This window comes from Ovis aries, chromosome 5 (assembly GCF_016772045.2).
Source record: "Ovis aries strain OAR_USU_Benz2616 breed Rambouillet chromosome 5, ARS-UI_Ramb_v3.0, whole genome shotgun sequence".
In the NCBI taxonomy this organism is placed as follows: domain Eukaryota; kingdom Metazoa; phylum Chordata; class Mammalia; order Artiodactyla; family Bovidae; genus Ovis; species Ovis aries.
Genome location: NC_056058.1, coordinates 7,660,335 through 7,687,914, shown reverse-complemented (window position 1 = coordinate 7,687,914; position 27,580 = coordinate 7,660,335). Strand labels below are relative to the sequence as shown.

The window sequence follows — 27,580 nt, the reverse complement described above, 5'->3', positions numbered from 1 at the left end:
GAGGCAGCAGTCCCGACACTGTACCCTCTCTCACATTTAGGCTTCTGTCTGAGCACATCTTTCTTTACAACTGGGCTTCCCTGGTGGCTCAGCTGGTAAAGAATCCGCCTGCAATGCAGGAGACCTCTTTTGTTTAATCCCTGGGTTGGGAAGATCCCCTGGAGAACTAAACGGCTACCCACGCCAGTATTATTGGCCTGGACAATTTCATGGACTGTACAGCCCATGGGGTCGCAAAGAGTCGGACACAACTGAGCAGCTTTCACTTTCTTTACATTTTTCTCTACATTTTAGTAGGTTCCTTCCCGACAATTTGAGCCATCCTAACAAACTTTTTAGTGATTCACTACTGTTCTTTTCACATCTTCTCTACTAAACATGCTCAAGAACCAAAGTCCCGAGGGCATCAGAAGCACATGCTTCCAGCTAACGAGGATGGCTTAGAAACACAGCCAGAAGGCTACGGGCCTCAAAAGACACACGCCCAGTTCACACACAAGGTCCCACTCACCTCTGCCGCCAGCAGTCTCCTCTGGCCAGACTGCACTCTACCTGCACCCACAGCCCTGCCCACGGGTTCCAGACGTGCCCACCACCTCCACTACCTTCTGCCTCTCCACCAGCCCCCACATCTCACCTTGTTGTAGATGTAACAATTTGTAAACATAGTGTTGAAGTCCTGGATACATTCCTGAGCATTCCAGTAATAGTTGTTTTCCAAGCGCTTCTTTATTGTTCCCATATCCATAGGTGTTTTAATGATCTTATAGTAATCCTGGAGAGCAGAGAGAGCGAAAAGGGCAATGTCACCTCCGCAGCCAGGCAGCACTCACGGGTGGGGCGCGGATCTCACCCCACCTCATGCCACAGACACGCAGACCTAAGCTCTTCCACCGCATCAGTGAGCCATCTCATGGGTGGACTCCAAGATAAAGTGGTTCACAGAAGAGTTGCTAAAAGCTGAGTGGCAATTTAGAATAAGTAACAGGGAAAGTCGCTCAACCTTTAAAAAAGTGGTTCTTATCTGGTAAATTAACCCACGGGAATTTCTGCTTTCTCTCCACCATGTGAACTTATCCACATCTGTAAAATATATTCAAGCCTCAACAACTGGACCCCTTGCTTCCTGTCACACTGAAGCACCATGGAGCAAAAGCCTCTATCTTCAGTTCATCTCACGTCCATTCCTTTTACCTACATATCGTCTACAGTCTATCACTAAGGATCCAGTAGTGTCTGGATACAGCTCAACAACTAACCAGGTTAAGTGCCAGATGAGGAATCAAACGGAGAGTCCTCACTATTCTTAGTTTAAAAAAAAACACACAAAAAATTCAAAATTCCAGCAGACCCACTCCTCAAACCTCTGGATCTCATTCTACAAGCGCTGAACAGAAGACGCCAGACAGCAGGTATAGATGTGGCGAAAGCCCTCTCAATCAAACTCTCTTCTACCATCATACCTTTCCCCAAATCTAAACCTATCTTAAAAGCAAATGCTTATGATCAGACAGGGCCTGGGTTTCCAGGAGGAAGGACCACAGAGGGGCAGGCGAGAAGGTGCACCTGGCACGCAGCTCACCGGCCCCGCTGAGGGCCACTCTCTCTGAGGCTCCCACAGTCAGGCCCAGGTGAAGTACCAGAATCGCGTCACCTCCCGGGGCAGCCTGATGGCAGCGGGGCAAGTCCATGCTTTGGCAAGCACTGAGGTCCTGCCCAGAAACAGAGGCGGGCAGTGCTGAAAAAGTGAGCCAAGGGTGTGAGGTTCTGAGTTGCTCTAACACCCACAAGAAAGGAACAGAAGTCGCTGGCATACACCTGAGAGCTGGCACAGCTCACACCCCTGACCCAAACGGGGCTGCAGGCACAAGCATACATACCCTGGCGAACAGGCCTCAAGAGGACACTGAACCAGACTTTCTACACTATTTGCTCTGACCACCTTTCCCAAGAGAACCAAGTCCAAATATATCTGCCCTGGGGGAAACTCAGATTTTATTCCATGGCCAAAGATCATGGGGTCACCACCTCAGACTGGTATCAGGTGCTTGAATTGGCCATGAGGTGTCGAAAGTGGTATGAGGCCCAACAAGACAGTAGCTGAGGACAGAGCAGGGAGGAGGTGGTGAGACAGTGACGGGTGAGGGTGAGGGCCGGGGGGACTGAAAGGGAGGCAGGGGCTTAAAGGGCAAGACAACTCATCTGCACACGTGTACAGAATGACAGAAGCAGGCATTCCAATAACGCCTACAGGGACCAGAGGCCGAGACACAGGTAAAGATCTGGAAGGGATCAGAAAATAGAGAAAGAATAAACTCTTCCCTGAGATGGCCCTATTTCCATTTCCTGGCGCGGGGCCATCCCTGGAAACTGGGCTTCAGTATGACACTGTTCCTAGCCAAAGAGCCCTGCCCCAGCCCTCTGGGTTAGCCCCTAGCTTGGCCACCTCTGCGAAGACTCCAGATCAGTGTCGCCACCCCCCAGCCTCTTCTTCCTCCATTGGAGCTGCTGAGGGTGACACCAAGTCACACTGGGACCCCAGGGGAGCCTGGCCTCCACTTCAGAGAATGACCTCAAACTCCCAAACCCCTGAGCCTGCCAGCCCACGTACACCCTTGTCTGTCCCACTGGCTGGCAGGCCGCCTTCTCAGGATCTCCGGTCCCCCGACCCCCTTTCTGCTCAGTCTTCACCCTTTTAGCTCTCCGTGCCTCTGCTCCCTCCGCATTCACCTGAACAAACCAACCCCTCCCTCCTCCACCTGGCCCTGCCACACTTTCCCTTCAAAGCCAAACTTCTTGAACCGGTGGCTTCACATCCTCACCTTCTTATCCACACCGCTGCAAATCTGGTTTCTACTTCTGCGCCACATCTTCCTAAGGTCACCAATGCCCTCCTAAAGGCCAACAAGAGGGTCAGGGTGGAATCCTCAGCTCTCTGACCTTCCTGTAGTCTCTGATGTGGACACCTGAGGGGCTGCTCTCTGTTGGTGACCCTCCTAGCCTCCTGCTCCCTCCAGTGCTATAAAAGCTGTGGGCCCCCTTGGATTCCAACCGCAGTGCCTCCTCTCCCCATTCTCTGCATGTGCTGTAGAAAGGTCACCTCACCTGTGGGTCCTGCACAGCCCAGCCCTTAGTCTAGCTAGAAGCTGGTACTGCAAGCTCTCCCAAGAACCTCCTTCCAGTGATGGGCTCACTGCCTCTCCTCCTGGTGTGGTCAGTGAGGAGAGCGACCTTTGGAGCCCAGATTCCATGAGGACCCTTCTTTTGTTCCCACTGGCTTTCCTCCGCCAGTTCACGACCTGAGCCTGCAGCGCCCCCACCTGACTCTCCTCCTGGGTGCACGCGATGGGTATTCAATGGACAGACAGTACTGGACAGCTGTCAGAGACACAGCGACGGTCAAGCAAGGAAGGTCACACTGATAGGTCCCTCCTCCTAGAGACCAGGTGCCCAGCAGAGGCTGGGGTCCTGCACCAAGGTAGCCCTGACTCGCAGTCTCACGTCTGGGTCAGCTGCAACAGTCATCTAATTCCAACGCCCTTGTCCAGGTGTGTGTGGGATTTGGCAAACAACAGTAGACAATTTAAAGACAATTAGTCCTTGATGCTTTGAAGAAAGGAAAAATTAACACGTTTATCCTGTTTCCTCCCCAAGGTTCAGTTAAAGGCAGAAGTTAAGTTTCCAGAGCCATTTGCTAGGAATGTGGGCAAACAGAAAGCTCACAAAGCAAAAAGGAGAGGAACAGGGGTACAAAAGGACAACCGCAGGCGCAGCATGGCCACAACACACCCCCTCCAATCCAGGCCACCCCCGTGCGCCTGGCTCCATCCCACCACCTTTCCCTGCCCGTGCTCCGGGTGACAACGAGGATGCCACTACCAGAATAGGTACTGCAGCAAGCCAATTCTTCTCAGAATCTGACCAACCACGTCTGCTGAACCTACTGGGTCGGTCTGGCCGACCAAGTCTGAGGAGGGAGGGCCTGGACCACCAAATGACCCCACTTTAGGTCCCCCGAAGCAAGGGCAAGCTGCAAGCAACCCTCCACTTCTATTTCAATCTCGTCACACAATATGTCCCAGAATCGTAGTATCAAAGAGACCAGTTACTGTTTAATCCAGTCAGCACCTCTCTTCTCTTCCCCCAATTCCATTCATCAGGACTGCTGAAACCACTCACTCAAGGATACTGGAGTTTGACTCCACCCTCCCATCAATCCATCCTCAAAGGAGCCAACACAGGAGGAGACCTGGAGGACGGCAGCCCAGGACCCTGCCCAGGTTACTCACAGGGAGGTTTAGCTTGACGGCATCCACAGGCTGCTGGAAAGGCCACGCAAACTGGTGTTTCCATAGTGTCTTGAGCACCACTTTGAGCAGATATTGCAGTTGGTTGGTCTGCCTCTTGGGCTTGTTGGGGTTGGAAGTCTCCGGGGGAGGAGGGTTGGTGCTGGCTGTGTTGGCTTGCTGGGGTTGGGCCTGGGCCTGCGTTGTAGACATCTGGGTAGTTTCTAGTCCATCCCCCATTACTGGCAGATTTCTCAATCTCGTCCCAGGGCCGCTCTCCGCAGACATGCTACTGATCCCATCACATTCTTCACCGGCCAATCTACAAAGGAAAAGCCACTGTCAGATATGAGCCAGCAGAGCAGAGCCATTCACTATGAGACAGCCCCCAGGGCTGTGGCCTCCAAAGGCTGAGCGCCTCTGATGAAGACACTCCAGGCACTGACTAAAAGGTCTGCTCCCCTCAAAGATTCATCATCCAGTAGGGAACAGAGACCAGGAATCAACTTTGAGGGCGAGGCCATGGAGTCTAGAGTCAGCCAGGGGCTGAAAGGGGCTGTGGGAGCTAAGGAGTTCAGGGGAAGGTGGATACAATAAACAACAAACCAGGTTTTAACCTCTGAGTTTTTAGTGGACACTGTGAGAGAGGATGATTTGCAAGCCTCAAATTATCTCTTCATTAACATTCTTGTTTGTCTTTGTGGCTCATGAAACATCTAGCCAAGTCAGTAATTCCACTTGGTGAGTGGGGGCCAAGCAGGAAGGCCAGGCTGCCTGTTCCTTTTTTAGCCCACACAGTCCACTACTGAGTGCTCACACTTACGAAAAGTATTTTCTTGGTAACTTAAATAATGTAGGCTTGGAGATTAAAGAGATACCACACGGTAACTGCTGATAACATAAAAATGAATCCGTACTTGACCCACTGGTTTTATTAACCAGCTTGTCAAAGTTTCTTTATAAAGGGATAGAGGGGCACTTCCTGTGATTCTCTGGGGGCTTGGGGTGGGGGACAGCCCATGTGACCTCCCTCCACCCCAATCAGTGCCTTATTAGCACTCTGTCCATGCACTGCCCCCAGCAACCCCCGCTCCAAGCCATACCATGGACATTCTTGCAAGGGCGGTTTTGTGCGCCCGTCCAGTTATTCTACAGGACAACCACAGGGCAGTGGGTTCATGTTTTTAATGTCGAACTGCCCCTCAGAAAACACACTAACCCACCCCTTACTCTTCACTCTTTTAATGAGAAGAAACGTCTGCTTAAGAGCGTACTGATCATTTGCACTCTTGTGTAGTACTTTTCTGACACTTTACTACTAGCAAGAAGGACATCAGAAAGTGATGCAGGAGCTCCTTGCATGTAATGAGCAACTCCAGTAATAAACCCAGGAGTTCAGTGCGGGTAAGAAAACCTCCAGAGCTGAGGAAGTCAGGCAAGGGCTTAGGGAAAGAGGGACCACAGGACTCTGGCAGGCAGAGGGGACAAGAAGAAATGGGGCATACTGGCTGGCTCTGTCCCAGCTTTCTTTCTGGAAGACGCTCAGCGCATACTAGGCATTCTGGTTCAGTCCAAGTGTAACTTAAAACAAGGTTTTCACAATGATTTCCATGAATGCATTTCTGGCAAAATGTTACTGTTGTTGTTCTGTCGCTAAGCCATGTCTCTTTGTGACCCCACGGACTACAGCAAGCCAGGCTCCTCTGTCCTCCAGTATCTCCCGAATTTGCTCAAATTCAAGTTCACTGCGTCAGTGATGCCATCTAACCATCTCATCCTCTGCTGTCCCCTTCTCATTTTGCCTTCACTCTTTCCCAGCATGAAGGTATTTTCCAATGAGTCCGCTTTTCACATCAGGTGGCCAAAGTACTGCAGCTTTAGCTTCAGCATAATCGCCGAATTTTAACTGCACAAGGTGAGAACTCACTTGTAGTAGTGAAGTCCGTCACGGGGGGAGGGGGTGGAGAGCTGAACCTCTTGGTTGGAGGCCTGACAAAGCCGACATGGCCAGGGAGACCGCTTTCCTTCCAGGGTCCTCTGGCTGACTACAGGCCTAGCTATCAAATGGCTAGAGAACCCAAGAAGAGAGCACTGCTCCAAAGAAAAGGCTGATGCGGGGGCAGGAACCCACGTGGGGAGCCCATGGCCATCGCATGGGCAGACTGTGGATCCTAGGGATCCGAATCCTTGTTTAAGAGGAAGGATTGTTCTCTACCCCCTTTCACCATATAGATACAAAACTTAAGAGTGAAAGTGAAGTCGCTCAGTCATGTCCGACTCTTTGAGACCCCATGGACTGTAGCCCACCAGGCTCCTCTGTCCCTGGGATTCTCCAGGCAAGAACAGTGGAGTGGGTTGCCATTTCCTTCTCCGGGGGATCTTCCCGATCCAGGGATCAAACCCAGGTCTCCTGCACTGCAGGCAGATGCTTTAACCTCTGAGCCACCAGGGAAGAGTGCCATTTGCCTACTCTGAGACGGGATACCAACCACTCAAAACAAACAAACAAAGAAGCCCACCACTCCGAATAAGTGATTAATCATTTAACTCAAGGGAAAGGTCAATACTGTCCATGCTAGAGGATGGGTGTGGTACAGCAGTGCCAGTTAGGTGTCTGGAGGTGGTCACGCATCTATTCAATGATGTCCAGCTGCTCCCAATATGCTAGTAAGACTTTAAGGTTTATGCCCTCCAGGTAACTGCCAAGACCCAAGAAGGAAGGGACAGCTCCTACGCAACCTCCAGTCCTCTACAAGGAGAACACCAACCCAGCTCTAACAACGCTGACAGGAAAAGGGGTTTTGCAGGTGCAAAGCTGATCCCTGGTGCCTCTGCTGCACATATGGTGCTGGAGATGGAGAAGGGGCACCCAGAGTTAAAACCAGACAGGTGTCCGGCATAAAAATGTGATGGAGACTGATGGGCCAGCAGCCTGTGGAAAGCATCCTCCAAGCCGTGAGAGCAGTGTGCTAGGAGCTGAGGACCACGAAGGGGCATTTCCAGAAGCAACGTAATCTGATGGCGGGCCAGTGAACACTGCAACAGCACAACACACTCTCAGGAGCACGACTGCTGAGATGCACTCGCTCCCAAAGGCAGACGTGACAGGACAGGTCTGCTTCAGACTCTGAGGATACAAGGCACTTTCCTTTCTCCACCGAAGGGACTTCTGGCACAAGTACGGGCAGAGCTAAGGGCCACGTGCTCCTGAACACTTGTCATGCAATGCGCTGTGGTGTGACAGTGGCGATGGAGGTGCTCCTAACGGGAGGGAGGAACTTAGAGCACAGTGGGCTGGGAGCCTGCAAAGGATGGGGTGGACCCTGGAGCCTTAAGGTGAGTAAACACACCCCAGTGAAAGGAGGAAAGAGGCCACATACAGATTCAGGGAGGGGAAGCCTCCAACGGCTAGGTGGGATAATGTGCGGAGTCATCTGAAAGAGTGCTCAGAGAACAGAGGCGGAGAGAACAAGGGCTTAGGCTGAATCACTCAACGCTGAGTGTGACTCGGGAGGAAGGGAGGAATTTGGCTGAGAGCATGTCACTGCTGACCTCAGGTGAAGCAGGATGTGGAGGGCGGCCTAAGGGGGTGACAGAGGGAGGCGGCCCCCTGGAAGCTTCATCTGGCCGCATGTGGAACCTTGCACACAAAAAGCATGCCTTTCACTCCTGAAGTGAGTGACAAGGAAGAGAGAAGAAATTTGTCTAGTTCTCAGGTTTAGCTGATAAAAGAGTGGGACCTGAGTCTCACGGAAGCTAGGTCTTACAGCCACCCGCAGAGTAATAAGGCATGGCAAAGTTCAGGCAGGCGAGTTCACACAACTGCGTCCCTGACGGCAGCAGGCGAATGCAGACTGCCTTTAGGTAGCTGCCGTTTAATTACTTATTCCCCTCTTCATTTCTTTTTATTCTCACCCCAGCATTGATAAGAAAAGCTCCTGTTTGTACCAGTGTTAAAGGTTGTACTAAGAGGTGTCAGCAGACAACAATACTATTTTCTGGATGAAATTTAACACCACTGTCACGCTCTCATGGTTTCTAATGTTACTGATTATCCGTTTATTACTGTGACTCCTGATTTAGTTTCTTTTCAAAATAAAGGTACTATAAACGAAACAGTAAACTGATTAAAAACAAAAAGAACAGTAAAGGATACAAGTGTCAAGATAGGACATGACAAAGATAAAGTGGGAGTTGTAAGGGCAACCTGGTCTTGCCCTGTGATCCTCTTCAGAGGGGAGCCAGATGAGACCTACTGCAGGTTCCAGGTGGGGAAGCCAGTGAAAGCTGCTCAGTCATGTCCGACTCTTCACAACCCAATGGACTACACAGTCCATGGAGTTCTCCAGGCCAGAATACTGGAGTATGTACATGTTCCTTCTTCAGGGAATCTTCCCAACCCAGGGATCAACCTCAGGTCTCTGGCACTGCAGGTGGATTCTCTACCCGCTGAGCCACCAGGGAAGCTCAAAAACACTATAGTGGGCGGCCCATCCATTCTCCAGCAGATCTTCCCAATCCAGGAACTGAAATGGGGGTCTCCTGCATTGCAGGCAGATTCTTTACTAGCTGGGCTACTAGGGAAGCCCAGGGAAGTCAGTAGGCTAGGAAAATTTGCAGGAAACTGCTGGAAGATGGAGGGAGGATGGAGAGGCATCCCCAAAATGGTGGAGACTATGCAGCGTTCCCTCGAAGCCCTCCACAGGTAAGTGAATGGAGGTAATCATTCACTGGGTAGAAATAGAAACTGGAGTTTGGGGCCAATACGGGGGAGACAGAAGGACAAATGACACAGGCAACACACCAGCTGGCCAGGAGCCTTTAGTTTGGTGGCCACAAGCAAGATACACAGAGATATAAGATATGCTGAGTACGGGACATATCCATCGACAGGGGCAGCACACAGAGAAGGGAATTTGTCAGTGGGATTTAAGAACACCTGGAGGATAAATTTATTAAAAAAAAAAAAAAAAAGAACACGTGGAGTTGGCTGGGGGAGGGTTTCTATGCAGCAGGACCAACGTGTCCAGAGGAGCGCAAGGGGATTAACGTTAACTGAGGCCCCATCATGAAGGGAGGAATCAAGCTATGAGGATAAAGGCTGATGCACAGTCTGGTTTCTCCTCTTAGATCTCTCCCAGGAAGAAGCTCGCGAATTACACAGCCAAGCCTGTACCAGGTGAGTTCCAGCAGGCAAGGGACAGGAGCCACCCCACCCTGAAGGAGACAGTCTGGCTCTAGGGCAGTGGGGCTCTGTCAGCTACAAGAATGCAGGCCACCAGAGGGTGCAGCCAAGCACATCCCACCAGGAGGAAACAGCCGCACATTAAGTGATGGTATTCTGAAAATCCTCAAGCAGTGTCCCCAAGGCAAGAGGGAGTCAAAATAAATGCCGAAGGATGGTGGGCTCTGGACACAACCATTTTCCTTCACCTTCAAGCCATGGGCCTTTGGGCCAAGGAAGTTAAATTTTCTGCTCAAAAAAATGAATACTTTTTCTACAGAAAATCTGACCCTTTAACTTTGCTTCATCTCTATTTTAAACCAGTATGTCTATGACAGAAGCCTAAACATCCTTTCGAGCCTGTAAGAACCGGGTAAACTCCTTAGGAAACTTTCAGAAGCCATTCATTCCTACTGCAGCAAGAACACCTGGGAAACCAACAAGAATCTCCAATCTGTTATGGGCCAAGAAAGAGAGGCACTGGTGAGCAGCGCTGTGTGAGAGCCAGGATGACTTTTCTAAGATAGAGATCCAACTGGGTTGCCACCTCAAGTAAACTGGTCCCACACTAGTCACCCCTAGCCTGCACTGTCCCAGCGCCTGATATCAATACTCCAGACACCACGGTGGCCACAACGGGCCCCTTCTCTTGTCACCTTCACGACTGTCATTTGCTGTGTCTGGTGCTTCCCTGATCTGTCTCAGTTCTGATGGTCAGCCTCCCCCATACATGCAGCTGGGAGCCCTAGGGCCATCTTTACTTCACTCTTGTCCTAGCACACAGCAGGTGTTTACTGAATGACTCAAGTACTGAAGTCACCCTACACTGACCACACACAATGGTCACTCTAGGGCTTCTACATCAATTTCAAAACTCTGGAAAAGGAAACCAGCTTGCATTCTCACATGGAATCATGTGAGAATGCATCCCATCTGAGCTGCAAGCCATGCTTGGGGACTCTGCAGTCCACATGACGTCCACTGAGTGATTAAGCAACACTTGGGCAGGCACTGTGAAAAAGAATGGCAGGGTTGCTGTGACCACTGACACAGGGCATGGGCACTCCTGTGGTGGGGAAGGTACAGAGAGACAAGGCTTGTGATGGCCTGGGGAAGGCGCCACTGACGCAGTAACACAGGCACAGGCCTGGAGGCAGGAGAGACACCAGGGCACATGCAGAGCCAAGAGGAGGACACACAGGAGCATGTGGCCACGCTGGCCTCGTGTCCTCCCTAAGTCCCTGACTGCAGGGCAGGGAAGACAGCGAAAGGAGCAAGGCGGGTGGAAGAGGCACTGAGGTCTGATTCTAGGGACACCGCGAGGTAAAGACCATAAAGAATCTCATTGCTGCCTGGAATATAGTTTCATCCTCAACTATACCTACACACAGCAGCATGCTGTTTACAGATGCAGAAGATGGGATGCGCAGGGACAGGGTAAATCATGAGTGTGAACACAGGGTGGCTCTCTGTCTGCTCCTGAGTCCTACAGGAAATGAATAGCTCTCAGCACCAGAGCTCTCTTTAGAGAGAGGCGGCTGAAAAGTCAAACTTATAAATCTGCAGATATGGAGGGATTTATTAATTAAATTCTCATGACAAAGTATAAATCACCTTCAACTAATTCAACCAAAGTTTTACAGCTGGAAGATTCAAAAATGCTGTCCCCTGTTTCCACACTGACCTGTGGCTGAGAGGCAGGAGCCCCCAGGTACTGAGCTGAGACTGGGGAAGGTCAAGGGACAGGAAGAGGATTTCACCTATTGTTTTCAACCCAAAGAAGGCTGAAAGACCCCACAGGGTGTCCAATTCTGGATCTACTCCCAACAGGTATCTTACAGCATGTTCCCAGTTTAGAGAAATAAGAAGAAAAAGATGAAGAAAACTTGGATGGTCAGTGTCCTGGTTCAAAGACTGACTGCTGAGGCACCACAGTGTCACAGTGGGAACTATCAGTGTAAGGTAATTGATAATGTTACACCCTACCATATTCAACAATGTCCCATCTCCCACAGCCTGCATTCAGCAGTTACTGTCATAAAAAGCAAATACAGCTGGTCCTTCTTATCTGCAGATTCCACCAACAGCAGATCAACAAAATTTAGGGGGGGGGGGATATTCTAGAAAGTTTTAAAAAGCAAAATTTGAATTGGTAGGCACTGGCAACACAGAATTTACACTTTCTACAGTTACTTTCATAATGTTTACATTACATTAGCTATAAATAACCTAGAAATGATTTAAGGTATAGGCAAGGACAGAGGACATGCAGTTGGTTATATGCAAACCCTATGCCATCAAATTTTCTTCATTGGAGTCTAGCTGGTTTACAATGTTGTGTTAGTTTCTGTTGTACAACAAAGTTAATCAGTTCCATTTATACATATACCAACTCTTTCTTAATTCTGATTCATTGGCTGTGTTGGGTCTCAGTTGCAGGATACAGATCTTCCATCTTCACTGTAGCATGCGGGATCTTTAGTCGCAACATGCAAACTCCCAGCTGAGGCATGTGGGATCTAGTCCCCTGATTAAGGAACAAACCTGTGCTCCCTGCAATGGCGGTGCAGAGTCCAAGCCACCGGACCACTAGGGAAGCCCCTGACTCTGCTTTAGACTCTTCTCCTGTAAAGGTCATTACAGAGTACTGAGTGGAGCTCTTCGTGTTGCACAGCGGGTCCTTAAAAGATCTCTATCTTATATAGACCAGTGCATATGTCATTCCCAATCTTCCGCTCTTAACCCTCCCCCCTCCCCCCACTGGTAACCCTAAGTGTGCTCTCTACGTCTATGATTCTATTTGTTTTTAACTAAGTTCCCTTGCATCAGTTTTTCTGGACTGCACATACAAGTGAAATGATATGTGCAACGATCACATGCTACTCATTTTTTCCTGACTCACTTCTCTCAGCATGATAATCTCTAGGTCTATCCACGTTGCTGCAATATACGAGACTCGAGCACCTCTGGATTTGGATGCCTGGCAGTGGGTGTGATTGTGTGTCCGTGTGTCCTAAAACGGAATCCTCAACAGATACCAAGGGACGGCTGTACCATGTAAAATTCAACACGGGATAGAAAATGTGGGTGACAGATGTCTTAAGGTTCCAGTTCTAAGGTTTATGGAGTTGTGCTATAGCATTAGGCACACATATTCCGTAAGCAACTGGCTACAGTAATGCAAGAATATAATATTTTTTTCAATTCATGTTTTCTTCAAACAGTTGTAAACTGTTGTTGGGATATTAGTACTTACTTTGTTGTTTGTACCTAACTATCCAATAAACAAACTTGTTAGGTATTCCTGTGGCCTAATATCATGATTTTAAAAAGTGATGTGCTACTCCTGCTGTGAACTAAAGGACGGGAACCTCTGGGCTGACTAATGAAAGTTAAGCTGTCAGCTCGCTCTCTTTTTGTCTGCACTGGGCCTCACTGCTACTCGCAGGCTCTGGCGGCCAGAGGAGGCTGCGCTCGCGGTCTGGTGTGCAGGCTCTGCACTGCAGTGGCTTTCTCTCACTGCGGGGCACAGGCTCTAGGGCACACAGGCTTAGCTGCCTGGCAGCATGTGGAATCTTCCTGGACCAGTGACTGAACCCTTGTCCCCTACACAGTGGCAGCTGTATTCTTAACCAGTAAACCACCAGGGAAGTCCAAAATGCCAATTCTTTTCCTATGTTTACAGTCCCATGATTAATTACTCCTGCTGTGAAGGATATTGCTTGCTATCATTCCAATTCATCTAAGGACACTGGTTAGCAGACAATACAACTGTAATGTTTTTCAAATTTCAACAGAAATATTTTCTTTCCTGGAGATTAGGAGGTGAGACAGACATGGGAGAGGCTTGAGTCTAGGCTTCTGAAAGTAACCAAGAGAGGACAAGAGAAAGACTTGATTCCTGGAGATTCAGTCCCAGCTCTGTCTCTGGAGAGAGGCTGACAGTTACACTTTGTATTTGCAGTTCCACCTTGACTCCTGGCCTCCCAGAGGGCCCACAAGCCCACTGACCCCACCTTGACTCCTTCCCGTCCATTCACTCGCCTCTGAATTAAAGTGCCATGGCACATAGGCAGTAAGATGCCAGAGAAGGCAGGAGAAACGCAGGTTAACTGGGAAGCCTCACACACTCTCCTGTGAGATACAGCGACGATCCTCAACATCTGTGCTAGGGCCTAGAAAAGCTTGTCAGTAGATAACTGCTGCTTCCTGGGCTGATGCCCTGTACTGAACACCTACTTAACCCTCAAGGCAAGCATCCGAGGGAGGCGGTGGCATTGCCGCCTTCAGCGTCCTGGCAGCAAAGCAGCACAGTGGGTGACAGTCTGGTCAGCAGGAGACCGCCCACGGCTGTGTGTCTCGCGAGTGCTCTGTCTCACAGCTGCTTCTGTTCACGAAGCGCAGGGGCAAAGGCCCAGTCAACTGCTGGGCCCAGAGAGTGCGGTTTAGCTGAAGGCACCCCACTTCCATATTCTGGCATGTTATTTCTTAAAAAATTTACTTGAGCTGTGCTGGCCCATCGTTGCTGCATGGGCTTTCTCTAGCTGAGGCAAGCAGGGGCTCCTCTCTGGCTGTGCTGTGCGGGCTTCTCACCGCAGCCGCTTCTCGTCGCAGCTCCCAGGCTCTGGAGCGCTGGCTCTGCAGTGGTGCCACAGGGGCTTGGCTGCTCTGCAGCATGCGGCAGATCAGCGACTGAACCTGTGTCTCTTGCACTGGAAGGCGAATTCTTTAGCACTGAGCCACCAGGGAAGCCCTTGGCATGTATTTAATCAACAGACTTGCTCTCTCTGCAGAAGCAGCTGAATGTCATATGACCCTCGAGTAAATGAGGTTAGCTTCCAAAGAATTTCACTCGTGCAAACGAACCAAAGTCAAGATAACTCTCACAGCACCTGGCCATCTGTGACTTGGCCAACATCATAGGTGAAATCAGCAGCACACTCCCCTGCTGATGCCATGGGGAGCAGGGTCACCCAAGGGGAGTGGAGACGAAATCATTTATGCTTCCCAAGCAGTAAAGGGCTGGAGGGGCTGTGGCTTTAACTGTTTTCATGCCAAGAAAAAAAGCTGGCCAATGCCGGATGACCCCAGTGTCTCCTGAATGTATAAGCTGACAGTAGCACGCCTTCAAACAAAGGAGATCCCCTCCTCACTACTACAAGGTTCTTCTATAATAATAAGGAAACACAGAAGACGATAGGGGACCTTGATTCTGGTTAAAAAAAAAAAAAAATCACAAAAAAACCTGGCAATTTCTCATTACTATTTAATGTGCAGCAAATTGTAGCCTGTCCTAGGAACATCTTTGTTGAAATGTTAGTTACAATGGTTATGGAACAGCAATATCAGAAAGCATGTTCCTCCTGGTCCCAGAGGAGAAGCTGCTTCCTGTTCACAGTGAAGGCCTGTTTCACTGTGCGATCTGTGTCGGCGGGGAAGCACAAACAGGATTACTCTTCCATCTGACCGGCTCAGACGGCTGGTGAGAACAGCAATCGTGTCATCAGCCAGACTGAGGTGTCTGGAGGCTGGCCAGTGGCTATGCACTGAGGAAGCTCTCAGAAGCCTTAATCCTCCTCCCTGCAGCTTGTACATGCCCTGACCCCCGGACTTGCCAAGCAGGGCCCCATCACCTCAGAGTCAAGCTGGCAGCTGCCTTGAGCCCGGCAGCTCCCGGTGGAAATGAGTCAGCCATGCTGCTAAGCATGCACAGACTCACTCATGCTCTCTGTCCCCCACTGGAGGGAAGCAGGCCCATGGGGACCCTGCAGCCGGAAGATCAGGACCCAGAAGGCTGGGCAGGCCACAACCCCGCCAATCAGAAATCCCCTCGCTCTGCTTTAGAAACCAATCAGCAGAAACACTACATCAGAGGCAGTGAGAAATGTGCACTGTCTTTAACTTCCCTATGAAAGCTGCCAGCAGCTGGAGGTACAATAAAAGGGTCCACTGTTACATACGGCTTACATCATGGCATTGACGTTTAAACCTGGACAGATGATTTGTGAATTTAAAGTGTTCCTGAGATGGGCATGCAGTTAAAAAGAAAACAAAACTACTAAAACATACATCAGCATGGGGACGCTAATTTTTCCCAGAGAGAAAATATAGTCATCTCTGCAGGATACACAGTCTTTGTAACACTTCATTCTGCTGTTGCTGTATCATGAAAGCAGCCTGCTGACAATCCTGGGATGAGGAATTGTGGCTGTGTGTCAGTAAAATTCAGACTAGTGGGCAGGCCTTAGTTTACAACCCGTTTCATAGATTTCTAGACTTTGTGTCAAAATGAAGGAACTGTAAGTGACAGGAGTGCTATGTTAGAAAAGCAGATGAAATTACACAATTACAGGTGAACTTAGGTAAAGACAGACAACTGGGCGTGCACACGGAACCGTAAAATGGAAGTGAGACACGGTGGCAGCTCTGTGGGTGACTATACCTACTTCCATTTAAAAGCCAACCAGCCAACAATATGCCCCCCTCTCACAAGTCCCCACTGACCTCTGCTGAGGTGGTTTTTTGATCTGTCTGCCTCTTTACCTGGTGAGCTGGCCTCCAGGCACTGCTTCTCAAAGCAGCCTTGACCTGCCCAAGTCTACAAATTAGAGGCTGGAAGACTGACAGAAACATAATCTGCCATTAATTCAAACTCTCCATTCCCACGGACCTAGGTCTAAGGTTGTGCCCTTCATAGGTAAGGTAAGAGTGACACTTTCTTCTGGTTGCCTCTTTTAAAGTTATTACTCCTACCAGTCTATCTGCCTTTACTTTTAAACCTTTTATTTTTAGTGATTTTATTTTCCAAAAGAGCTGTTTTGATGTATGTAACACTAAGATTAACCCACACTACAACACGTAATGCCAATAGAACAGACTGTCATGTCATGCAGAAAATTCCTGCTCGCTTTAAGAGGTGGACTCCAATATGGCCAGAGACACACAGACCGCAAAGCCAAGGCAGGCAGAGAGGCCAGGCACTTCCTCTGCCTAGATGAGAGCTTCCCAGTAGGAAGGAAGCATAGGGAACAATGCAGAACTGAATAATCTGCAAGGCAGCAAGAACGAGAGCTGGTGTTCATTTCGCAACACAGAGAAGGTGTGAAACGAAGAAAACGTCTGAGGAGTGAGAAACTAGGATCAGCCGAACGAGGCTGACAGCAGTGCTGTGGGTGGCCTGCAGGCAGCCATAAAGCTTCTGAGGGCGATGCTACACTGGTGCTCTGGGACCGGCACACTGACTCTCTAGAACCCTCCCATTTCCAACAAAAAGATAAAAAGCAAGTTCATGATCCTCATGAACAAACTTTAAAACTAAAACTAGTACAAGAAAGACAACTGTGGTGTTTCTAGCACACCAAACACCAGGAAAACACGTTAGTGTTAACCTTCAAGCTAGTGGTCAAAATCGAGCTGTTTGGGAATTTGGGAGGCCAAGAGGAAGGTATGAATTGCAGATGATGAACCACCTGCAACAGGCAACAGGAAGCACCACATGGGGGAGAGGCAGTCTACTGTCTGTGGCTGAAATGTTCCAGAACATGCCAGCTCACAGGCACACAGGTCTGCTTTAAGTGGAAACAGCAACATCCCAACTTTCCCCACAAAGTCATTCCCTGAAATGAGAAGCAGTCTCTACAAGAAGGCCAAGCTAAAAGGTGAGAGATATCCCACAAAAGCGTATCATGGCTCTAAGCATCTCTCCAAAGCAGCAGAATGGAAGCTGAGAGGGAGACTCAAAACTACACTGAACTGGGACTTCCCTGGTGGTCCCGTTATGAGGGCACTCCCAACGCAGAGGGCCCAGGCCTGACCCCTAGTCAGGGAGCTAGACCCCACATGCCACAACTAGAGCTCACATGCTGCAACTAGAGACCCCGAGTGCTGCTAAATAGGTATTTTTTAAAACTGCACTTGCTGGGGACAGAAGGGGCCCAGGAAGAGGGCTAACACAAGAGCTTCCCAAGACACCATGACCCCAACCTCTTCAGCCATGACCACAAGGAGGCAGGAACAGATGCATTGATCAAGGACAAGGGCACACAATGACTCGGGCTTTAGCGAAGCAGGAGAGCCTAGTTACCTTGATGAAGAGCAGATGCTTATGGGTGACCTCTTCTTTAATGATACTACCCTCTGACCTTCACTGTGAAGCTGAACTTTAAAAGAAAAATCTCAGAAAAAGGAATTATCTGTCATTATCAGGCACTCTCAAGAAAGGAATTATCTGTCATTATCAGGCACTCTCAAGAGGAGGATCCAGCTAGGATGACCTGTTCCCCTCACCTTTCACCAGGTACAGAACTCAAATAATAGCGAGAGCTGACAATGTCTGAACTAGATATCCACTGCCAAGGGTACAGCCAAGGCTGGTGCTCTGAGAGTCAAGCTGCACCAGGGAAATAGACCGAGGGGCCCTGGCCTCCAAAATGCACTGACTTCCAGACAGGTGCTTCTCTCAGGCAAGGGTAAGCCACCTCCATGTGCTGCAAGGAGGTCTCTACCCTCAGGAAACACTCAGTGTTGACTCTGCCCTCACAATCTCACCATGTCAGCTTGAGAAGGACGTGTGGATTTAAACAACCAACCTCCTCTAGATCTCAGTAACTTTCAGAGTGCAAAGCCAATCAAGGACAACACTCAACACTGCTTTAGATGAGAACAGCAAGGGAAGCAAAAAAAAAAAAAAAAAAGCTGACAGGGATCTGTTTCTTTGTAAAAACTGATGTTTTTGTTTGTCATTAATTCCACCTAACTTCCACCAAAGCAACTGATTCACAGAAGTCAAATGCCCCAACTCTGACAGACAGGAAGGTGGATACAGGTGCTGGAGAGAACAGGTCAAACCTCACCAAGCACATATGATCTTTTCAGCCACTGTGCTCTGGGCAGAGGGGCCTTGCCACAGGCAGTGCTCTGCCCTGGGGGACCTCAGCTGCAGCTGAATCTCACAGGCTCAGATCCTGTTGCACAGCCCAAGTTTACTCCCTGGCAGACACAGTCAGGTCAGCTTGTCCTAAGTGTCCACTTAGGAAAGTAAAGGTTGCTCACTGGTGAGGAGCTCTCAGCCCATCAGAAGCCAAAACCCCTGCCCCAGTGCACAGACTACCACACTCCCAATGAACCCACAGTATTTCCTGGAACTCTCTGCCACTTTTCTATTAATATCAGGAAAAATACTTAAGGATGTGGAACTAACATACACCACATGAAGCTTCAAACCAAGGTCCAGTGCACAGAAGGACTGAATTAAAAAATGTGTGCACACACGTCTCTGGCTGGGAATGCCACCTGCATTCACTGGATTTAGTAACTGGTTTTCCCAGTGCATGGGGAAAGCTGGAGACCCACATGCTGGGCAGATTGAGGCCCGTCGCCCTTCCCCATCTCTCCACATAACTCTCTGGAATTCTGAGTCCTTCTAGACTCCATGTCAGGTATGTCTCACCTAGGAGAGAGCAAAGCTGAACAGGGCCAGTGACCCCACTATCTTCTCTGGGGTCTCAGTGCGCTCCCACCAACGATCCCCACAACTCTGTGCAGCTTGGGACCTGGGGCCAAGAGCTAGACAGAAGAGGAGCAAAGAAACGGTCTCCTCCCATTTAACCAGGAACACAGATGGGCTGCCATGTAATTCCCATCCCCCACACGCCTTACACAGATGAGATGTGGCTGGGCCCCTTCCCTCCACCGGTCTAACACTAAGTGGAGAAGCAAAGGTTTCAAGAGGTGCTCCCAGGCCTTATTAAGACAGAAGGACAGAAATGAGAAAGAGAATCCAGCTGAGAATTCACCAAAAAAACAGCAGGGCCCCAAAGTTTTCAGGAGTCCTCAGAAGTCAGAGAAGGACCTGGTAGAAGATGGCAGTGCAGGCAGCCGCACAGAGAAAGAAATTCTTCACTCTTACACATCCTATCTACATGTGTCTGACAGAAATAAATGTGACCATTCAAGCACCTTCATTTTCTTGTAGCCAGATTATAATGCTAAAAGGTGAAGTTAACAGCGTATTTTGTGGAACCCAATATACTCAAAATTCCATTTCAATGTGTAACCATAAAAGAAACTGAGACATTTTACATTTTTCATACTAAACGTCTTAAATTGGTGTGTACTCCATACCTTCAGCACATCTCAATTTAGGAGCTAAATTTTCCTTCAAAATATTTGATCTGTGAGTACATTTTATAAAGTTTGACATTTAAAGTAGATTCACGGACTTCCCTGGAGGTCCAGTGGTTAGGGCTCCAACCTTCCACTGCACAGGGCAAGGGTTCGATCCCTGGTCGGGGAACTAAGATCTTGCATACCATGTTACATGGCTAAAGAAAGAAAAAAATAGATGCACGTGCCCAAGATGTTCCAAACATACTTAAAAAGTTCTCCAAAACTAAATGGTGGCACCAGTTTTAAATTTTTAATTAGAATTCATTAAAAATTTAAAATTCAGTTCCTTAGCCGCAGTTCCACATTTTGATGAGGCCTAAAACCCCAATGAGGTTAGTACTGACATTGACTGTGAAGATGTAGAAGGTTCCTCCTGTAGAAGCTAGGTAGGCTGGGGCATTCATGTCAGAAACTCAGCTCTGGGGCCAAAGAACCCAGATCACTACACATTCAGGGTTGGTTTGCCCCTAGTCATTTCAAACCCATCACCTTCATCACCCACAGATCCACCTGCACTTTACATCAACTTGCTTTTTATAAATTTATTTATTTAAAAGAAAATGCTAACATATCACATGTGATGTGTCAACCTGTTTGAATGGGAGGCAGACATTTTTTGAGACAACATTGGCATTCTTAATATGGAATGCAATTATTGTTGATTTTCCATAATGTTTACTGTGGTTTAATAGGACAATGCCCTTATTTAAAATAAAATAAAAACTTCAGTAGGCTTCTATATTATTTATCCTTTTATTGTGGCAAAATACACATTACATGAAATTTACCATTTTAACTATTTGCAAGGTGGCTCAGTGGCAACGTGGGATTCTCAGGAGACACTGGTTCATTCCCTGGGCTGGGAAGATCCCCGGGAGGAGGGCATGGCAGCCCACCCCAGGACTCCTGCCTGGAGAACCCCAGGGACAGAGGGGCCTGGCGGGCTGCAGTCCGTGGGGTCACAAACAGTCGGCTCTGACTGGCACGTCTGAGCACGCACGCGAGCATACAGTTGAGTGGCACTAAGCACAACCACACAGCTGGCCAACTACCGCCACTCTCCAACTCAAGGACACTGTTCATCTTGCAAAACCGAAACTCCACACCCATGAAACACTAACTCTCCATTTCCTCCACCCTCCAGCTCCTAGGAATCACCATTCTACTTTCCGTCTCTATGAAACCAATTACTCTCACTACCTAATGCAAGTGGAATCACAAAGCATTCGTCCTTCTGTAACTGGATCTTTTTCTTCACATAACGTCCTCAAGGTTCATACACATAGCATGTCTCAGAATGTCCTTCCTTTTACAGCTGAATAATATTCCATCATGTGGATAGACTGTATTTGTTCGTTCATCCCTCCACGGCAACTTGGGCTGCTTCCATCTTTTGGCCATTATGACCAACACTTCTATGAACATGGGTACACAAACATCTGCTGGGAGTCCCTGCTTTCATGAAAACACCTTTATTCTGAAAGAGATGCTTGGTGAAGTACATGAGGTAAAATATCACACCTGCAACCTACTTTCAACTACTGGGGTGGGAGGAAACCTGTGCACTGGAAAACAAAACAAACGTGGCAAAATATTAATTGGTGAATCTACTTTTTGAAGCTATGAAAATTTTCAAAAGAAAAAGTCATTAACTTGAAAACAAGCACCAGCTACTAAGAAGAGAAAGTCCGTGTAAAAAAAAGGACAATGAAAGCAATGTTGGCATGACTACTGGCCCAAGATTCTGACTGGCATTAGAAGTGCACCAAGAGAGATTAGCAACAGCTGACACTTTTTCCACAAAGTGAACAGAAGCACTGAGGGAGACCGAAAATGCAACTGCACCCCTCTCTCATGAGGACTGCTAGCCCTGGCACTTGCCAAAGTCACTCCACTTAGGGGTTAGGCATCCCACAATTTGGGAACACTACTGAGGGGTTGGAGAGCAAATTTATCATGGAGGCTACCACAGGGACAAAGCAAGACCAAGGCGGGGCAGGGCAGGCGCGTGCGGACGATGGGGTCAGACCCAAAGACAATTTAAGGGCACAAATCCCAGCTGTTGAGGCCCAAAGGAAGACCAGAATTAACTGATGAGCCATCATAAGACAAACTTGCATCTGGGCATAGGAGCAGAGCACAGCAGAGCTGAGTAGCCAGGCTGAGTGAGGCCATTCAGGACACCATGCCCAGAGATAAGAGTGCCCCAAATTGAAATCCCTGCCAGGGAGGTAGACAGAGGCCCTGGAATCAGCAGCCTCCTGAATGGCGACACCACAGAAACAGGCTGGAGGCAGCAAGTGTGGGTCACGGTCTCAGGCATCACGGCTGCTCCTGGGTTTTCAATGAGCCGGCTGGCAACCTGGGGCGAGAGTAGGGAGACTCAAACCATAGAATTTTGTCCTCCAAGAGTTGAATAATGGATATGAAAGGGGAGGAAGTGGAAAATATGTCAGAAAACGTTAAATGTGAGATACACGAAGTCACTGAAAGAGCGTTTTAGATACACATCAAGACACGGAAGGAGAATTTTAGATCAAGGCAAAAAAACCAAAAGAAAATAAATTTCAAAGAAGATTCCAGAGCCTGGGCTATGATCCTGCAGGGCCCCCACGTTCCTCATAACTAGAGGGTGGGGACTAGAACACAAGTTTTAGTTATAAACTCAGCTCCTTCCCAGAGGCTGTTTTGTGAGACAAGGCAGAATTCAGCCAGAACTACTGACCCTGCCCTGAGCCCTCCACAAACTCGGGTGGCTCCTCCCACTAATATAAAGGAACACGGAGCCATTCTGCATTTCCCTTGTTCTGGCCTCAGCAGCTGGTGCTACGCAGGATCGTGTGCTGCACCAGGTGGATGTGAGGAAGTCAGCCCGTGAGGGTGGCTTCAGAATAGGGTGGAGGGCACTGACCCAGGCAGATGGAGGAAGGCAGAGCTCTGAGTCCACCCTCAACGAATGGCATGAATGAGCTCTTTCATTGCCAAGGAGAGTGTGCAGCAGTGCCATCTGCTGTGGGGAGAGAAAGGTCAGAGAACAGGCACTGCGTCCTCAGCCCTCCAGAGCCGGGTGGAAACCACCACCTGGCTCTCCACCCTGCCAAGGCTGCTGGAGCAGGCAAGGCCTGAACACGAAGTGCAACACGTGAGCTACAGTCTCTGCAACAAGTGGGGAAACCAAAGTGCAGAGCCATCTCAAGATCGCTTCATAACTTCCAACTGTGGCTGCCCTGTTCAACTCCACATCCCCAGCTCACCCCCACCCCGACCCCGTTCCTCAGCTTAGACATGATCAGCACCCAGAGCCAGCGAGGGTAGAGATGCTTCACCAAGATGCCTCTAAATGACTCCAGCAGAGAGCTAGGCTTCTTACCAACTTAAAATCAGAAAATAGGCAGGCATCATTTCCCCAACCCCAAACTGCTAACAGGATAGCTCAAGCTGATGAAATCAAGAGAATGGAAGCTGGGAAAGGTGTGGTTTGTGGAGGCCACTGCTCTCTCCCCCTGGGGCACCACCCATTGCCAAGACCATATCCACAGAGAGAGGAAGGCCCAGGGCACTCTCTCTCCATATGCCAAAGGGGTTCAGGTCAAGGAAGGGTTCCTGAGGAAGGAATTCACCTTTTGTCTCTTGGAGAGGCAGGATAAGTTAAGTTAAAATCACCTGATCTCCAGGCTCAGGCTGGGGTAGAGAGTTACATGCTTGAACACAAGAATTTCCAATGATAGAAGCCTCTAAACAAAGTTTTGAAACCCAGAGAATGGACATTTTACAGGAGACCCATTTTGGATTAAAAATAAGCTTCCATCAACACCCCCAACACCCACCCAAATGACATTTAAAACCAGACTAACCTGACTGCCATGCTGACTGATTATTGGAAGTGGACTCAAATGAACTCAATGTTGAAAATTTGGCGCTGGACCATTTAAATTCTCTTCAAACTGCAACAAACTTATAATGGTATTTTTGATGTGCCTTCACTAATCCTGTTACCATGTTAGAGCACAAAAATAGAATCTGTTCCTTTGGAGTTCACTGGTTGCCATAGGAATGGCATCAAAATGTATTATACTTTCAGGTGTAGAAACGCACCATAGGTGCTTAAGAAGAAAAACCCTTATCAAACCCAGTTCAAACTCAAATCCCTTTAAAAATAAATGGGTATAAGTATACCAAGAACACAACTCGAACAGCTGTGCTCCAGGTCTAGGGAAGAAAGAGAAATTTCACTCAACACAAACGCAGAACACCAGGCCTGTGGAAGACCCTCCCATGAAATACAGCCAACCTGGCCCAACTATCCTGACCAGGACCCTCCACACCCGGCCCCCAGCCTGGGCACACACACCAGAGGCAACAGAGCTCATGCACACACATCCCCACTCCAAGCCCAGTCTTCTATTATTCCTGATATATTCCATTTTCAGATGGACCCATATTTGGAAGCACAAGCTTTAACTCCCAGTAGATTCAAGTTCCCTAGTGAGTTGGGCTCACTACCTCTAGTGAGTAAGGACAGAGATATAAGCTATTATAGATTTGACTTCAACCCAAGGCATGATTTGAAACATTTTAAAAAGTGTTCTTTAAAAAGAGAAAAGCCTATTGCATTACAGAGGTAACGGTCCCCAGCAGACCTAGATGGAAAGAGATAGGCACGACGGCACTACAGACCCTGCAGAACCCCAAATCAAGGGGTTCTGAAAAGAGCTGAGCTTGCTCCTCTTTCTTGTTAAACTGCTTCTGTGATCCAACTGCAGCTCTTCTCACTAACCAGTATCTATCTGGCCTGTCCTGCTGTTTACTCTTGCTTCCTTCACTACACAGATATATGCTAATACAACACGTATTTGTGTTGTGTGAGTATGTAAGGAGATGATGTTGAAGATTAAGAACAAGGTGAAAACCAACTGGTCCAGTCTGGCCAAGCAGCAGAGGCCTGGGGATAACTGGGTATAACCCTGTCATTTGAGGTGTTCCTAGTTTAGGTGAAAACTTTGGATTTGCTACAGTTTTCAACAAACACCATACTGTGTATCTCTTAATTCTACAGGCTCTTGGGATTCAGCACGAAGACACCTACCCTCATGGGCTTACATTCTGGCCGAGAGGTGGGGCAATGGAGACAGACAGGCAACCAACACCTAAAACAACAACTAAAATTATGTGATGTATATCGAAAAAAGAAATGATAGGGGGCATATAGCATTGGAGCTTTTACAAGTAACTACTCCTTGGGACTTTCACAAAAAGCAAGACTGTGGTTTCTGAGCTCTCCCCATTTCATCTATATTATGTGTTCAAGGAATCTAGCTGACACATTTTCTCCATTAAAATATCTAATTCGTGTGCAAATTACTCTAAAGATGGTTTCCCAGGTCTGTATCTATTTTGAACTCAGGGGCTTGTGGCTTACTTAAAACCACAGCTTTCATTCAGTGACAGACTCACCTTTAAAGATAATGAAAAAGGACAGAATTAATTTACCTTAAAGAATTTACATATAAGACAAAAGAACTCATTAAGCCAGTTCCATACTACAAATTCACTTTTTGCCTACACATTTATTGCATGCACGCACGCTGAGTTGCTTCAGTTGCGTCCAACTCTTTGTGAGCCTATGTACTGCAGCCTGCCAGGCTCCTCTGTCCACGGAATTCTCCAGGCAAAAACTGCAGTGGGTCGCCATGCCCTCCTCCAGAGGATCTTCCCAACCCAGGGACTGAACCCGAGTGTCTTTAATGTCTCCTGCATTGGCAAGCAGGATCTTCACCACTAGCGCCACCTGGGAAGCCCATTCACATTTATTATACAAGCATATTTTCCTGCAGAGTCGTGTCTGAGAGGCAAGTCATCCTTGATTCCACCCCTCAGGCAGGATACAAAGACAGCAAATCCTAGGTTTACCTTGTTACAGCCAGAAGAATGCAGTTCCTTCTGGTACACCAGTTACTTGGGTGGCAATAACAAAATGATGGGTTTCCCTGGTGGCTCAGCAGTGAAGAAACCGCCTGCAATGCAGGAGACACAGGTTCAACCCCTGGGTCAGGAAAATCCCCAGCAGAAGGAAATGGCAACCCACTCCAGTATTCTTTCCCGGGAAATCCCACGGATAGAGGAGCCTGGCAGGCTACAGACTATGCGGTGCAACAGGACTTAGTAACTAAAAACAAAATGATTCCCTTAATAAATGTCAGTTTGTAAGCCTTGCCGAATGACAACTTCTTAGTTGATCAAAGCCAGATTTTTCATTTCACAAACATATTCCACCTTTAATTAGGAAACCAGGTCAAAGAGAGTACCCTAGTAATAACAAGCCACTGTTACACATTCCCTATCCTAATCGTCTATCTCAGAATCCTCGGAAGTCTCACAGCTCCCATGTGCCAAAAGTAAAAATGTGCCTTCACCTGGGGAGGTGCCTTCACAACCCCTATCCACAACTGCTGACTCGGGGGATTCAGTCTACACCCTAGGGGTCTCCTCTTTGTTGCTGGAAAGTCCCTGTCATTATTTGGACTAAGCAATGCGCTGTGAAGAAACCTGCCAAATACAGCACTGTGAGCACATGAGGCAAGCACAAAGAGCCCAACCTGAAGCGGCCCAGGCCTTGGGTTTCACAGTCTCAGGCCGCAGAGGATCCCAGCAAAGGAGACGAGCACATCTGTCCTCCTCACTGGGCAGGGAGGAGGGCGAACACCTCCTTCTGGATTTCAGTGCCCCTGCAAGGGCTGGTTCGTGCAAGACCACCACGCCAGTGCACACGCGGGGGTCCTGACAACAGCCATCTACCACTGATGCCAGCAGCTCAAGGGGGCCAAGAGAAGCACCACTCGAGTCAATGACACCCAGATAGAAAAAAATCCATGAATAATAAAGTCACCTTTAACTCAAAACAAGATTAGCTGAACCTCAGAAAACAGTGTAAAACCGAAGCTGGGAAAACCATGAAACCCAGCAACCACAGTAGCTATTTGGAAGAGGGAGGTGGTTCTGGCCACTTGAAGGCCCAGAAGGGTGGCATCAGGTAAGGCTACCACAGAGCCCAACACCACTGAGAAGACAAGCTTATCTCCGTTCCTGGGACACCAGATTAGCAGCAGCCCACTGAAAGCAGAGAGGAGCAGTTGAAGGCACAGGAGGAAGCAACAGCTGGCAATGCGATAGCAGCCAAGGAGACAATTACACTGTTTTACTAAAGGAAAAAAGAGCCAACAATTTAACTGCCACCATGGCAGAGAACAACAGCCTTTGGCCACCTGTGCAGACCAGAAGCCATTAGTCTGCAGTGAACATGATCAATATACAGCTAGTCACCTGAAAGAGATAAGGTACACGCGTTAATTTTTTTAAATTGTGGTAAAATATACATAAGGGTTACAATTTTAAAGTGTAAAGCTCCACAGCATGAGGCACATTCACAGTTATTCAACCATCACTGCCATCCATTTCCAGAACTTTTTCATCTTTCTAAACATGAACTCTGCCCCCATTAAACAAGAACGCCCACTCCCCTCCGCCCCCCAGCTCCTGGCAAACAGTGTTCTTTTTCCTGTCCCTACAAATTAGCCTGCTGCAGGCATCGCATAGATGAGGTCACGCAGTGTCTGCCCTGTGTCTGGCTTCCTTAACTTAGCAGGGTCTTTAAGGTTTGTCCATGTTGTAACCACATGTCAGAATTTCCCTCCTTTTGCAGGTGAATGATGTTCCATTATATGGCGATGCCACGCTCTGTTTAACCACTCATCAAGCGGACATTTGGACTGCTTCTAGCTTTTTGCTACTGTGAGGAGTGGCGGCACGAGCAATGGTGAGGGCACAGCTCTTTCTGCCTCAGGACAAAGATTCTGGTAGTTCAGTTCAGAATGTGGTCCACCTCCAACTGACTGACAGAAACGGC

At 48.5% G+C, this 27,580-nt stretch overlaps 1 protein-coding gene across 2 annotated transcripts in view; it reads right to left on the bottom strand.

Annotated features, from left to right (window-relative positions):
* BRD4 (bromodomain containing 4) overlaps nt 1–27,580 on the bottom strand; it is an 86,897-nt gene that overhangs the window by 29,131 nt on the left and 30,186 nt on the right. For both annotated transcript variants that reach the window (XM_027979120.3, XM_027979121.3), the window contains exons 2-3: nt 4,290–4,608; nt 638–775 (exon numbers count right to left, since the gene is read on the bottom strand). In XM_027979120.3, coding sequence (XP_027834921.1) covers nt 638–775; nt 4,290–4,574 — 423 coding nt within the window. In that variant the 5' untranslated portion in view covers nt 4,575–4,608. The remainder of the gene's footprint in view (nt 1–637; nt 776–4,289; nt 4,609–27,580) is intronic.